The sequence below is a fragment of the Balaenoptera borealis genome, assembly GCF_965194805.1.
Source record: "Balaenoptera borealis genome assembly, chromosome: 3".
NCBI lineage: Eukaryota > Metazoa > Chordata > Mammalia > Artiodactyla > Balaenopteridae > Balaenoptera > Balaenoptera borealis.
In genome coordinates, this window is record NC_138866.1 from 112038410 (window position 1) to 112053611 (window position 15202).

General features: G+C 50.2%; 1 protein-coding gene across 3 annotated transcripts in view; it reads right to left on the reverse strand.

The window, feature by feature from the left end:
- Positions 1-655: 655 nt before the first annotated feature.
- The window catches only part of DAPK2 (death associated protein kinase 2), a 128647-nt gene continuing 114100 nt past the window's right edge, over positions 656-15202 (reverse strand). For 2 of the 3 annotated variants that reach the window (XM_082383374.1, XM_082383375.1), the window contains exon 10: positions 11201-14765. In XM_082383374.1, the coding sequence (XP_082239500.1) occupies positions 14175-14765 (591 nt within the window). In that variant the 3' untranslated portion in view covers positions 11201-14174. Of the gene's footprint in view, positions 880-3502; positions 3587-3696; positions 3787-11200; positions 14766-15202 lie in introns of those variants that run through there. The other variant, XM_082383376.1, reaches the window with a different exon arrangement.

The following is a 15202-nucleotide window of genomic DNA, read 5'->3' on the forward strand; positions in this document are numbered from 1 at the left end:
TATCTGGGCTGATTTTCTTGGGCTGCACTCCTTTAGGGAAGGATGTAGGCACCCTGCAGTCCAGAGGGGGGTGGTTCAGTATGACCCTCGGAGGTGCAATCCACTCAGCACCCCAGGTGCTACCCGACAGTCACAGGCACCTGAGCTAAAGAAAATCAGATCGGGAGAGTCCTAAAAGAAGCCGAGCATCAGGTAAACCAGAAGTTTAATAAAAGTGAAAAAAGTTACAACACAGTGGGCTGAAAATGGGCTGCTTTGGAAGGTTTGATATGTTGGCCAGCATGACACGTGGACTCCATGTGGGTTCTGGGAGGTCACAGGATTGGTCCCTCACACCCCAAGATTCACTTCACTCCTTATCTTGTTCCCACGGGCGAGGCCTCTGTCTTCCTGGTGTAAGTTTTGACCAGGCTGGTTCTGAACTCCCTCGTCCTGTGAGGAAAGCTGCCTGAATCTGATCTTCACCCATGATGATGATGGTCATCTGCATCATTTTCTTAGGTCCACATCCGCATCCCAGGTTCTGAGGTTGGCAGCAGGTGAAAGCCCATTTCGTGGAGGATTAAGAGCTTTGGGAATGCTGGCGTCCCCTGCATGCCCAGGAGGTGACAGCCACAGCTCCCAGGGTCTCCTGGCTCCGCCGCAAATGCTTCTGAATCCTGCATGCCCATCTCTCTTGCAAAGTGCTCAGGGATGCAGAATGCCTGGGTGCTGGCGACAAGCGGGGTCCAAGAGTCTGCACAGAAAGGAGCCCTGCGGGGCCCAGGCCTCCCTGGTGGCCACCTTGAGCCTGGCCGGTTAGGAGGTACTGCTCCTCCTCCGGGGGTGGAGGGCTTTCCTTTTGGCGATGTCCTCCTCCGTGTCACTCTCACAATTCCTCTGGAAGAGAGAAAAAAAGAGAGACCCAGGGCAAGAGGGTCAGAAGGTGCCAGGAATGGGGTCGTGCTGGGCAACCTGAGCTGATACACCTGGGTCACGGGCCTGTAAACCAGGGAGACGGACATTGAGGGGAAGCCTGTTGCTCTGTCCGGAGACCAGGGGTGGGTGGGATGGGGGTGGGGAGGGACCTGAAATGGGGTCAGACCAACTGCCTTGAGGCCGCCTTCCCAGGAGGAAGGAATACAGGCAGAGAAGAGCATCTAGGGGAAATCGGGTACCAGAAGAGGCCAAATTATAATAATAATGAAAATTGTATCTGGTATCCTTTGTGGCCGCCACATAGTCAAGACAACTTGGATAGCTGGTCTGTGGGCTGGTGGGTCTCCTGAACTCAGCCTAGAGGGAATGGGGGAGGGATAGCCACAGGGATCTCCCCAAACTCTGACGGCCACCTCACCCCCTCTTCTTTGACTGGCTTAAGCTGCACCTTTAGCCAGCCCTGCCATGTAGTCTTTCCAGGGAAATGGCTTCCGTGCTGCATTTTTATGAAAGAGAAAAAGAGTAAAGTGCAGTCCATCAGCTCCTACATGGTTAAGCCAGAGTGGAGCAGCTACCCTGGTGGTCACCGTGCCTTTTTCATTCACGCCACATGCATCTAATTAAATTATTAAAACTATTAAACAAAGTCCTAATTCAGAAAGACTTAATGCAAGTCATAAAAAAAAAATCTATTGTCAGATGTTCAATTTTAATGCTTCCTAAACAAAAGGACGTATCTTCTTTCCTTTTCTTTTCTTTTCTTTTTTTTTTTTTAGGGAAAATGCCTTTTGGAAAACTGAATAATAGATGTCTGGAACCCATTCCTTTTTTTTTTTTTTTTAATTCTTTGGCCACGCCATGGAGCATGGAGGGATCTTAATTCCCTGACCAGGGATCGAACCCGGGCCCCCTGCAGTGGAAGCGCACAGTCCTAACCACGGGACCACCAGGGAAGTCCCCTGGGACTCATTCCTTTTCCACATGTAGGGTGAGCCATTGAGCTGATATCAGGTGCTGACTGTTTGAGTAAAAAGAGGACTATTTTAAATGTTTGCACAAGGACAAAAATTAGGAAAGAGTTTTATACGCTTTTTAATTACTCTCTGTTCCTCTTTCCCAATGGCCAGCACTGTATCAGGGCAACTCGGCCTGAAAGGCACGCCCGCTGTCAGCCATGTGCCTATCCAGGGCCCTCTCTCCTTCCTCTGGCCTGACCCAGCTGGAAATGCAAGGTCAAGATCAACTTTAGCCAAATACATCCTGGACCAAGCCCAGCTATAACAATAAAAATAACTCAAGCTCTGCTGAATAGAAACTTTTTAGCATGAGTCAGAGCCATACAATACAAAACAAAGCTGGAGAACAGTCTGCTTGTGATTAACAGGGATTTTCAGAGGGAGCAAGTCCAGTCCCCTTTCACGGCAGATGAGGAAGGCAGCCAGAGAAGGGACATGGCTTGGCCAAAGCCACACAGTTGTTTTGGGTCTCTGGAGCCATAAATCCTCAAGTTCCGGACAAGAGTGAGAATCAAGAAGAGCTCAGGCTGGTGGAGGGAGCACAGGGGCTGTGCCAGGTCCTGCGATGCAGCCTAAGTGCTGTGCGCCCCGAGGCTGCCCAGGGCTGACAGCCCATTCACCTCAGGCTGCCACCTTCCAGCCTCTTCCTGAGCAGGCAGTCACCTTCCGTCCTGACCTGTGCCATCCTAGACACTCCTGGGGCCCTCACCACACTCAGTGAGCAGTGCGGAGGGTCTGTCAGGGAACCTCGACCAGCTGCAATACTAACACTGCATTTCGTAGCACCAGCGCTGCATTTTACAGTCTACAAGAGGATTTTAAACAACAATAATAGCTGCTAATAAATATTGAGCACTTAAAATGCCAGGCTCTAAGAATATGTCATCATTTAATCCTCATGACTACCTTGTGAGGTAGGAACTATTGTTAACCCCATTTTACAAATGATGACATTTTGGCACAGAGAGGTTAAGTAATTTCCTCAAGGTCACACAGTAAGTGGAAGATTTGAATCCTAGCAGTCTGCCTCCAGAGGCCATGCTCTTGACTACTATATTACATTGTAAGTCTCTCATTTTAGATGTACGTAAAACTGCAACAAGCTAATCAAATATAAGATATCATCTAAATATTATTGTTTTTATTATTATTGGCAATCTAAAGCAAAACAGAAACGGAAAAATCGGCAAATGAATGTAAAGCTTTCATTCTAAAGCAGATCATTGGGTTGTCAGGAATTGATTTTGGATTGCCCCCGGTAGTCTCATTGTCCAGTGTTCCCACGGTCCCTGGCAGGCTACAGGTCCTCAGGGGAAGCCTGGGGCTGTGGAGTGGCAACAGCAGTCCCTTTGAAAGCCCACCAGGAAAGGATTCGAGGTCCTCCAGAGGCTCATGCTGCCCCCTTGGAGCGCCCCCTCCCAGCACTACCCCAGTGGTCCCCCCTAACACAGATCACAGTGCAGAGCCTGCCAGAAACAGTTAAGCCCCACCTCCTCTCCCCGCCCCCCTCCCCCCAGCTCCAGGCCACACCCAGAATTCCACCCAATCAGGGCACTGCATTTACCCACCAGGTCCTCGTTCTGCCTCATCTGCACCTTCTTCATCAGGGAGCGGGTGAGGTGGTTACAGAAGGAGACGATGCTGAAGGAGAGCTGAGGGAGGGAGAGGAGAGGAACCGCCAGGTGAGAATGTGCACCGAGACCCTGGAGGGAAGCAGGAGCCCACCTGGGCCCCCCGCCCCCACCCCTAAGCCCTGACCCACCTTCCACCGCCTGCGGACATACTGCTTCTTGAAGTTCTCCAGGTTGACCAGGGACTCCCTGCGCACCAGGGCTTGCTGGTTGTCCACAGGCTGGGAGACAAAGCAGAGCATGGCGGCTGACGCTGGGCTTCGGACGGCAGCAGGACCCCTGACCACACGCCATCCTTAGCCTGACCCCGGGACCTCCCTGCTGGGCAGGGCATGCAGAGGAACCTCACGCTGAGGGCAACGGCTCCAGAAGTCTCAGCTGTTCCGGAGGTGCCCCCGGCACCCCTGCGCTATTATTACCGCAGGCAGATGTGCGCGCTGGCTGGGCTGGACGCTCAGCCCCTACCTCTCCGAAGGGGAAGAGCAGGAGGCAGGCAGGTCCTTCAACCATGGGTCACTCTGGGGAAGGGTTATCGTACAGCAGCCCAGGATGCCCACTGTGCACTGGGCCAGTTCTGGGCCTAGCAAAACGGATGCCTCAGACGGGGCATTAGTACTCCATTCAAAAATAAATGTAAGGAAATAGGGGCTTTGATGGGGGTCGAGAGGAGATGGGATGTGTAGTTGCCTTTCACTGCTTGGCAGTCAAGGCTTAGCTTAAACCCTAACTTCTCCAAGAAACCTGGCATGGCTTCTCTGAGCCTCAGTTTTCTCATCTGTAATATGGGGATAATAAATAACATTGTGTCACAGGGTTGTTTAGGATTAAGTAAATGTGGGATGTAAAGTGCTTAGCTTAGAGCTGCTCAATAAATAGTAATATATTATTGATAGCCTTCCTGTCTTCTCCATTCCATCTTTTTATAAATTATTTTATTTTTATAATAGCTTTATTGCGATGTAATTGATATACAAAACAAACTGGACGTATTTAATGGACTCCAATGTGAGGAGTCCATTCCCTCATGAATTCCTGCCTCTTCATAAAACAAGGTTTTCCTAGATTGAGAAATCAAGAGATGGGTTTCAGGGGTTCTGTGAACCTCCTGAAATGGTCTGCAAATTTTAGTGCATAAACTTGTACATGAATGTTCATAGCAGCATTATTCATAATAGACAAAAAGTGGACAGGACCTAAATGCGCATCAACTGATGAATGGACAAACAAAGTGTGGTATATCCATTCAATGGAAGAACTGAATGGAAAATCCATTCATGGAAAGAATGAAGTACTAATACATAGTACAACATGGATAAACCTTGAAAACAGTATAATAAGTGAAAGATGCCAGACACAAGAGGCCACATATTGTATGATTCTAATTACATAAAATGTCCAGAATAGGCAAATCCACAGAGACAGAAAGATTAGTAGTTGCCAGGGCTGGAAAGAGGGGAGAATGGGGAATGACTATCTATGAAAGGGTGTGAAGTTTCTTTCTGGGGTGATGAAAATGTCCTGGAATTAGATAGTAATGATGGTTGTATAACCTTGTGAATATACTGAAAAGCACTGAATTGTACATTTTCAAATGGTGAATTTTATAGTATGTGAATTATAGCTCAATAAAAAAAAAAACTTAGTGTATAGGTACAGACATACATTTCCTCTGAGAAGAGTCAATAGCTTCCAACGATTCTTAAAGGACTCCGTGACCTCAAGGGAATGAACTGCCCGGGGCGATCCCCACCCAGCTCTATTTTTCTCTCTGCTCTGACAGCCTCCTCACAGCAGTGCCTCCTCTGGCACCTCAGTGACCGCTGAGTGAGGTCACTCATTGATTCCTGATGCTGGCCCTGTCTCCTAACCACACTGCAAGCACACCTCCATCCATGCCTGTTTATTTTTCATCATGGCGCCAGGTGCCAGTGGAAGCCAGTGCATATGGCCGGCCCACACTGCTCTGGACCTGCCATCTTCTGGCAGGAGGCCCTTTCCCTGTTTACCCAATCTCCCTCCTCCAGGACGGCCTCTGTGTGTTTCAAAGCCCAATTCAAACATGACCTCTTCCAGGATAACTTCCAAGAAACACTGTCTCTCCCTCCCAGCATGACCAAAACATGTGTGCTCCTTTATTACACTTAGCACCTCTCTCGGGCAGCTCTGCAGTGGAGTGAGCCCACCAGTGAACAACAGCAGGAAGAATTTCCTTCATGTTTTTGTCAATGTTTCCTCACTACCCACTCCTGATCCAGAGCACGAGACAGTGGGCGCTGAAGAGCTGTACGGATACACTGTTCCCCTGAGCTGCTGCAGAATCAAACCAGAACGAAGTCCCAGGACCTACCCATTCCCACCGGTGAGAGGCCCAGGCACCTGGATCAGCCCAGCCGTGAGACCACAGAAGGGTGTCATGACCCCATGACTCCCCACAGCTCTGCCTGGGAATCAGCAAGGTGAGAGGCAGAGTCCTGGGGAGGTCAGGGAGCAGGGAGGAGAGTGCACGCAACCTTGACACAGAGGGGAGACGAGAGAGCCAGGGGCTACTATTCACTCCCCCAAAATGGGACACGGTGGTTTGGGCCAAAGAGTGCAGGAGGGGAGAGAGGAGGAAAAGGAGGAAGGCAGAGAGGAGAGAGAAGAGAAAAGGATGGGGGCTCTGAGGGGACCATCAGGCCATGCCCTGCTCTCCCAGCTCTTTCCTTAACCACCTCTCATCTCCTCCGCAAGCCCAGCCCTGGGTTTAGGTCCCACCTGGAAGAGAGATGCAAAAGAGGGCAGAGGGCAACTGATCTGTGCTGAGCCGGCCTTTTCCTGGCATCAAAACCTTCCAGCAGGGCTTCCCTGGTGGCGCAGTGGTTGAGAATCTGCCTGCTAATGCAGGGGACAAGGGTTCGAGCCCTGGTCTGGGAGGATCCCACATGCCGCGGAGCAACTGGGCCCGTGCGCCACAACTACTGAGCCTGCGCGTCTGGAGCCTGTGCTCCGCAACAAGAGAGGCCGCGACAGTGAGAGGCCCGCGCAATGCGATGAAGAGTGGCCCCCGCTTGCCGCAGCTAGAGAAAGCCCTTGCGCAGAAACGAAGACCCAACACAGCCATAAATAAATAAATAAATTGAAAAGCAGGATTTGATAAAATATAATGTAATTTAGAAAATAAAATAAAATAAAAAAATAAAACGTTCCAGCAGCTTCTGGGCACTCTCAATAGAACCCAACAAGCTCACCAAGAACCCCAAGGCCTGTATCACCTGGGTCCTTCTGTAACCTGACTTTCTCCCCATCTCCTTCCTGTCCCTGTGGCTTTCATTGCATGGGTCTGCTTGCTGGTCCAGGAACCCAAGGTCTCCGGGTCTTACTGTATTTACTTTGTCATTTTGTTCAGGTCTTCGCTCAAATGTCACCTCCTCAGGAGTCCTTCCTTGACCACCCTATATAAAATAGCACCCAGCTGCCCCATGCAACTCACTGTGCCTCTGCCCCAGTTCTTCATAGCACCTGTCACTACCTGACATTTTATTCCATATTTATTCATTTGTTGTTAATTCCACTTCCCCATACCTCTCAGCAACTAGTTTCTCCTTCCCAAGGTGACTGGCATCCTGCCTTCCCAGCCCACAGAACATTTCTACCTCTAACTTCACAAATGTCTGCAATTCACCTTCGAGTCGAACCCTTGCAAGGGACACTCTTGCACTTCACTTGGAGAGTTTGATGAGCTGGAATTAGTAGACTCTGGGAGTGAAGGGACCTCTTTTTGTCTACTTACTGATTGGCACCCTTGTGAGGAGAGAGATGGCTAAACCCCATGTATGGAAGGTTGACAGGCAGGCTAGGGGAATCCTGTGAGAATCCCATCTTCCAACTGGTCCAGCAGTGCCAGCCACTGAGCAGAGATGCCCAACTAAAATATCACATCGGACCATTCCCAGAAGCCGTTCATGGGAGGTGATGCAGTTACTTCTAGGGCCCTGTCTATATGCTACACAAAACAGCATGAACTCTGAGGAAGAGGCCATAAACCTGTCAGGCTGGCCTTTCCCAATCAATGGGCCTTGTTGGTTGCTAAGAGGCTCACCAAGCACTGACACTGTCATCTAGGCATGAAGGCAGAGAGACATAAATTCTGCAGTGAAATCAGTTCCCAGAAGGAATGTGGCACCAACACTTTGGATTAAATTCAGGGTGTGAGGGGCAACAGAGTTTGTTCTGCCTTCTCCTGACCCTCCCCTTTCTGCAAACAAACAATGCCCACCTTCCAGCCTTGTGGTCCTTCAGCAATACCAGAGACTGTGGGCGATTTTGACCAGGCTCCTAGGAGCACGTTTGGTGTCTCAGAAAAATGTTGGGAAAGGAGAAAAGAAGACAGACCGCTGTGGCTAAAGTCAGGTTTTGTTCACGCAGATGCAAGTGTCTCTGAAAAAGTCCATCGGGGAGAGCTAGGCAGCACCGACATCCACAGAGCAGGGAGATGAAGCAGCAGCCATCCTCCCAGGCATAAAGACAGACCCTGGCTTTCCAGAAGAGGCACTCCAAAGACTTTGTCTAAATACCAGGCCTCCATAAAAAGAAACGAAATTGAGTTATTTGTAGTGAGGTGGATGGACCTAGAGTCTGTCATACAGAGTGAAGTAAGTCAGAAAGAGAAAAACAAATACCGTATGCTAACGCATATATATGGAATCTAAAAAAAAATGGTACTGATGAACCTAGTTGCAGGGCAGGAATAAAGAGGTAGACATAGAAAATGGACTTGAGGACATGGGGTGGGAGGGCGAAGCTGGGGTGAAGTGAGAGTAGCATCGACATATATACACTACCGAATGTAAAATAGTTGGCTGGTGGGAAGCAGCAGCACAGCACAGGGAGATGGGCTCGGTGCTATGCGGTGACCCAGAGGGGTGGGATAGGGAGGATGGGAGGGAGACGCAAGAGGGAGGGGGTATGCCGACATGTGTATGCATATGGCTGATTCACTTTGTTGGGCAACAGAAACTAACACAGTATTGTGAAGCAATTATACTCCAATAAAGATCTATTAAAAAAATAAAATAAAATCATAAATAAATGAATACCAGGCCTCCTCTACAAACTGCCAACAGTTTGCAACTTTTCGAACCTCCATCTGAGTCACTACTCCAGCCCCATCCTCCACTGAATGCCATGGACACCTGAGCACCCACTTTCCTCTCCTGCCCAGGAGTGTCTCTCTGAGCCTCGCTCCTTCATCTCCCTTAGTGGCATCTCTCTGTAGGTGGCATCTCCACTTCTTCCTTTTGCTGGCTGTTTTGCTGGCTGGAGCCTGGGCCCTGCTGGCCTTACCTCCCTGTTTAACCAGGAAAGGAGCACGTGAGGCTTATAGGGGCCTGAGTCTCCACCTCCTTATGCATGGGTGGGGAGAGCTGCAGAGAGGCTGTGTTCCTGCAGGTTGTCCCTACATTGAACAAGCCAATGGAAAGAGGTAAGAATGTCCCTTTCCTTGCCTGACCCGGCCTTACTTTTCTGAGTTAGGTCTCAGCATGCATACACTCTTCACTTTTAATCTTCTCTCCGGGACCTTCAGTTTTCTGAGCAAGTTTTCATCCCCAGGAAAAGCTTCAAAAGCTCTCCCTCCTGTACTGAAGAGACTTGAGAGACATAACATCCCACTGCCACGTGTGGTCTGTGTTTGGATCCTGATTTGAACAAACCGAGTATAACAGGACACCCTTAAGAAAAGCAGGGGCATGTGACTCCAGAATGTGTATCCAGATGATAATAAGTAATTATTCTTGATTTTGTCAGGTGTGATAATGGCACAGTGGTCATAGTAAAAAGAAACTCCCTATCAGAGATTCCTGCTGAAGAATTTATGAGGTAAGTCAGTCTGAAGTTTGCTTTAAATTACTTCAAAGCTGGGTAATAGGTATGTGGAATTCACTCTGCCATTCTCAATATTTTGTGCAAGTTTTGAAAATCCCCCATAATAAAAAGTTAAAAACAGAAAGTCTCCCTCTTTTAAATCTCTGTAATCTCTTCACCTTTAATCTCCATTTGACAGCTCCAGGTTCCTGACACCAAGCTGGGCTCATCCCCAGCCCTCCAAATTCTGCCTGGTACCTTCCCCACAAGGCTACAGCTTGGAGGGGAGTGTTGGGGGCAAGACCTCCCCCCCGAGAATGTTTCTGCCCTCTGCCACCCCTCTTACCCTTCCTCAGTCAGAGTTCGTCTCCCTCCTGTTTTCTGGAATATTAGGTACCCCTGTTTTCTCACTCACCATGGCCTTCCTCACCTCCCAGTTGGTTGGGGCCCCATCTGTCCCAGACACTGAGTCTTTTATTCAGGGGTTGTCTTGTCCTTATCTGTCACCTCCCTCCAGAGCCAGAGCACAGTCAGTGTTTGTTCAATGAACTGGCCTCTTCTGCTCCTCAAATATGCCCACTGCTGGGTCTCCTCTCCAGGCAAAGAATCTTCTCCACCGGCCAAGAGTTTCACAGACAAAGCAGAAAAGGCCATTCAGTTCCACAGACATGTACAGAGGCTGCCAGTGGAGGTGGGACCTGAGCACCCAGCCCCCTCCCACCAGGGCCCACAGCACCGCCTGATGGAGTGAGGTGGGAAGTCGCCACCTTCAAGATCACCTGGAGAGGTGGGTGGGTGGTACGGGGAAGGGGTTCACAGAGGAGACTCCGGCTTCTCCTACCATTATTACTCTGCTCCATCCCTTCACTGCCAGCATCCTGCATCTGCAGAATCACCGGTTACCACGTTATCACGCCATCTCCACCCTTCCCCACGCAAAAGGGTAATCGTGTGCAGCATGCCTCTGCCTCAGAGCAGGGACAGACTGCTGCCTTCTCCAGGCGCCGACTCTCCAGCCTCCTTGGGAATCGCTATTCAGGAAGATGTCACACGCTCACCCTGCCCTCCCCAGGATGGCATTTGCCCAGAGCACAGAGGCTGACCTTTCATTCACAGCCTGGTGAATGAAAGGATCCTCTGTGACGGTAGATGGGCCGGCCCACAGAGCGGCGCCCCCCAGGTCTTCGTCCGTCTAGGTACCAACGAAACACCCCATCCCGTCACCATCGGCCCTGCCCTGCCCTGTCCTTGATGTCTCTGTTAAAATGCCAGCTGTGGGCGTGTGGGGAGGAATCCAGCAGGTCCTCTGGCTGGGCATTCCACAGGCTTCCTTGGGCTCCCCTTGGCATCAGGTTCTGCTGCCAAAGGGTGATGGGAGTTGGACCAGCCAGGTGACAGAGGAAGGTCACAATCTCCTCTGATTTCCCTGAAAGACTTGGGGGGCATTTTTCACTTCACTTCACTTTGTCTTTGGAAACTCTTAGTACATAAAAGAGTCTGTTCATAAAACATCTAAATGACAAGTCGTTACCCACGACTGGACGTGAACACAGAGAAGATGATTCCACTACTGTGAGGAAAACCACTTAGGGTTCTGACCCCAGCTCTGGGGCTGACTAGCTGGGGGACTCTAGACAAATCCTGTCCTGTAAAATCCTATAAAAAGAGGGTGTCAGGTAGCTCACGTCTGAGGACCCCCCAGTATGGACAGTGTGAAGCTGATGCCAGGATTCTAAAATAACCACTTCTCTCTCCCTTTTCCCAGTCTCCCTAATTCAAATCATCATCCACATCTTACTACTTTATTGCATTTTATTTCGACCTTCACAAGAAAGTTTGCCCTGAGTTGCTCAATCAGGGGCTTCCTTTCCTTAGGAAACCTGTTGACTTGTCCAAAGGGACCTTTAATCTTTGCAGTGCCTTATGCCAAATGGGTACATCATGTCCTATAACAGGGCAGGAAAGTTCTTGGAGAGCTCGTAGATGGGTCTTTTGTATCAGTTCTTCCAGACAGGGTTTAGGGAACAGGGCTTTGCCATCTTCCATGGATTCCAAGATGCACATTTTTGGATCTCTGAAATCAGGACTTAACTCCCAAACAATGGCATTGTATCCTTACTGTCGGTCTGAAGTGAAGGCAGGTGTTCCGGAAGATGACCACACTGATTCTGCCAGCCATTGGGGCCACCCAGCCTCAAACCGTTTGACGTTAGATTCTCTGCTCGAGGTTCTTTTTCTTTGTTGTTGTTGTTGTTTTGTTTATTCACTTGTTTTGAGGTTCTTTTGGATCCCACTGATCGTGCAAATGCAGAAAGCAAACCTGCACGAGTACCACGGACCTGGGACTCCTATTCTCAGTGGAGGATTTTTCCATCCCTCTACCCAGTGTCAAGGTTGAGACACACACGTTCCCTTGCCTCCCCTTCCTGCCTGGTGGCTTTATTTCCCATCTACCCTTTCCGTGAGGGTGTCCCAGCTTTGTATGTGGAGTCTCCTATTGGACTTCCCGTCTTGGGCTTTTTTTTTCTTTATTTTGGGGTCATAAAATAATGATGCATTTACATTTGATGAAAATATGCTTTCTTAGAGTTGATGAAAAAAGTTTCTGTTACAAATATTATATATGATATTTGAAGTGATCCAGCATGCAAATAGAATTAGAGGTAGGATTTTAAAGAAATGGGATCACAGTCTCATGCCTCATCCTAAACCACTCCCCATCTGTGCTGCTCACTGGGCGTCCCTGCCCCCGCCAGCACATCGGGCCGTTGATTGCCTGGCACCCATCATGGCTCCCCATGACTCTTGGGATGAAGGCAGAGCTCTTTAATACGGCAAAGCCCTGCTGGTCCTGTCTTAGCTCCAGCCACATCCACACCATACTCTATTCTCTCCCCTCCAGCTTTCTTTCTGTCTGAGCAATTTCAGCTCCCAGGCCCCCTCCCAGCACAGAGCCCTGGCATGACAGCTCTGTGGGAGCACTACCTTCTCCCTGGTTTGCTTAGCTGATCTCAGCTCCAGCATCACCACCTCAGGGATGCCTTCCCTGCCTAGATCATCCCCCACTGCAGGCTCCTGCAGTGCTGCATCCTTCTCTTTCATTGCATAGGTCCCAGCTGCAGTTCTACCTTTGTAGAATGTTCTTGATGAATGTTCGAATCCGTTACTGGACTGCAAACTTCGTGAAGGCAGGAAACATGCCTGTTTTCACTCAACATTGTATCCCTGGGGCCAGGCTGAATACCTGGCAGTAGATAGGTGCTTAAAAATTCTTTGTGAGCGCATAGATGGAAGCGTCTAGGTGTAACCTGCCCCACAGCAGAGAGTAAACTCTTGGAGACTAGGGCAGTTAGGGGAAGCAGAAGGAGCAACAGACATCATCAGAAGGTCTCCACTTTGGCCACTATTGTGACCTTGGGCAAATCACATCCTCTCTGTTTCCTCAGCTCCAAATTGGGAATAACACCTACCCCACCTATCTGACAGGGGGGTTTTGTGAGTCTGTGAAGGCACTTTGAAATGATATGATCTGTTCCCTCACCCCCAAGCTTCTAGCACAGCACTGGGCCCACACTCCACACTCTTTCTCTGTGACTAGTTGGCTGGCCCCTCCTCCGGGAAAAGGGAGACAAGATGATCCAGTCCTCAGGGAGGGGTGCGCATGGCTTGAGGTCAGGAAGGGAGCACTGAGCCTTGGGCTCCCCAATCTTAATGTCCACCCTCTTCAGACCTTAGGGACATGAGAAAAGGAACCTGCTTGTTGAGTCCTTTCTGGCCTTCATTCCCAACACGAGATTGGAGCCCTTAGCCAGAGGCGGGAAGTGGAGAAGGGCGAGATGCTGCCCCTTCCCTCCTATTCTGCAGGTGATCTTCAGACAGGGAAACAGCTGGATGGGAACGATAAACTGCGCGCCTTCTAGGACACACTTCTTAGGACAATTGCCTGAAGGTATAAGGCTTCCACCTGACTTGGCAAAATACATGAAAATGCTTACTTTACCGCTGGGATCTGAACTTTAATATTAACGTGGATTTTTACAGTAAAGCCTATTTCTTCCCATATACTTCATCTTAGAGTCGGGCATCCTGGGTTTCTGTTTCATCTGTACCAACTAGCTATGAATGAACCTAAGTCATTTTCCCTCTCGAGGTCAATTTCCTCTTCAGTTACATGGAAATGACAGTAACAACAATCATAATACCACCTATCTTCCTGTCTCACAGGTTCCTTTAAGGATCAAAGCCATAAATGCTTGGTAAGTGAAAAGTCAATATAAATGAAAAGTAATCTTTTCTCTGTGCATTCAGAATCCCTCCTTCAGCAGCAGGAAAGCACCAAGCCAATTGACTATTATCCCTAGTTAACTAGAATGTTACCCAAGACCTGCAATCTATAAGGCGGGAAGCAAGATGTGAACAAGTCCATTATCACAAATCAGTTATCAAGTATCTCTCCAGGGCCAGCCGTCCTCCCTCTGTAGGAGGGTACACTGAGGGGTGTTCATCCTCAATCGTTTTAACAGCTTAGCTGCCCTGCCAGCCACCCTCCCAGAAAACCAGGCTGGTGAGAGGAGGTACAGAACGGATAACTAGCTAGCCCCTCCGTGATTCTGGATTGTGGGAAGGGGGTGGAAGGCTATGCTACAGACACACACCCCTGCAGGAGAATTCTAGTCGATGCCCCGGCAGGGCAGTTGGGAACGGGCTTCAGCAAACCATCCAGGATGCATTACTGACTCGATTCTGGTGCTCAGAGCTTCAAGCTGGCCTAGACATCCTTACTGCGTGATCTGTTGAGCAGCTCCCCTAGGCACTCACTGGAGTCCTGGCAACACACGGAGCTGGGGCTGTCCACGCTCCCACTCTCCAGCTGGAAGCCGCCCACCAGTTCCTGGAGCCACTGTAAGTCTGCCAAGAGCTCCTGCCCCAGGGCTTCAAACTGTGCTTGCAGATGGTCCAGTTTCCTGGCTGTGCTCCTGAGGCGGGACCCCGTGGCCCGGATGTCCTCTCGCAGGAGCTTCTTCGAGGACTGTACTTTGCGGAACTCGTACCTGAGCTGGGACAGGTCGTGCTGGGCTCTCTCACTCTCCTCCCGGTACCAAGCCTCCTTCTCATTGTAGATGGAGACCAAGGTCTCCACATCATCCTGGATGGTGTCACGGGCCCCCGCCAGGGCCCGGCATCCCTGGTCCATCCGAGCCACGTCCTCAACCACACAGGCAAAACGCTCGAAGTTGACATAGGTGTTGTCGGGGGGCATGCTTGAGTGGCATTTGAGGGTGTACTCTCTCAGGCGCTCAGTCTTCAGCTGGGCGGGCTCTGCCTTGCGCTGTTCAGGGGTTCTGATCACTCCTTTGGACTAGGGGGTGTTTAGACAGAAGGGCCAGAGTTACTTGGACGTCTGCTCCAAGGGCAGGTCCAAGGTGCAGGCAGACGGCACACAAGCAGCCTCTTTGCATTCACTGCATGCGCCAGGCTACGGGCGGACCAGGGCGGAACGATCACCCACACAGACCGTAAGAAAGGTCAGGTCGAGGAGGACGGGCGCTGCCTGCACACTCATTTCAGGGCAGGGTGGTCCACGGCCATTAGAGAGGGTCTCCACACGCATAGCATTTAAGGGTGCTCGCACAGACAAGCAGGCTAGAGCCAGGATTCTGCAGGCATCCACTCAAGGGCGGAAGCATACAAGGCCATGGCTGATGGGGGGAAGCTGGGGGCTTCTCTCCCTCATGCCAGTGGGCTCCCTGGGCCTTGGCAACACTCGGCAAGCTGAGCTAGGAGGCAGCCCACCAG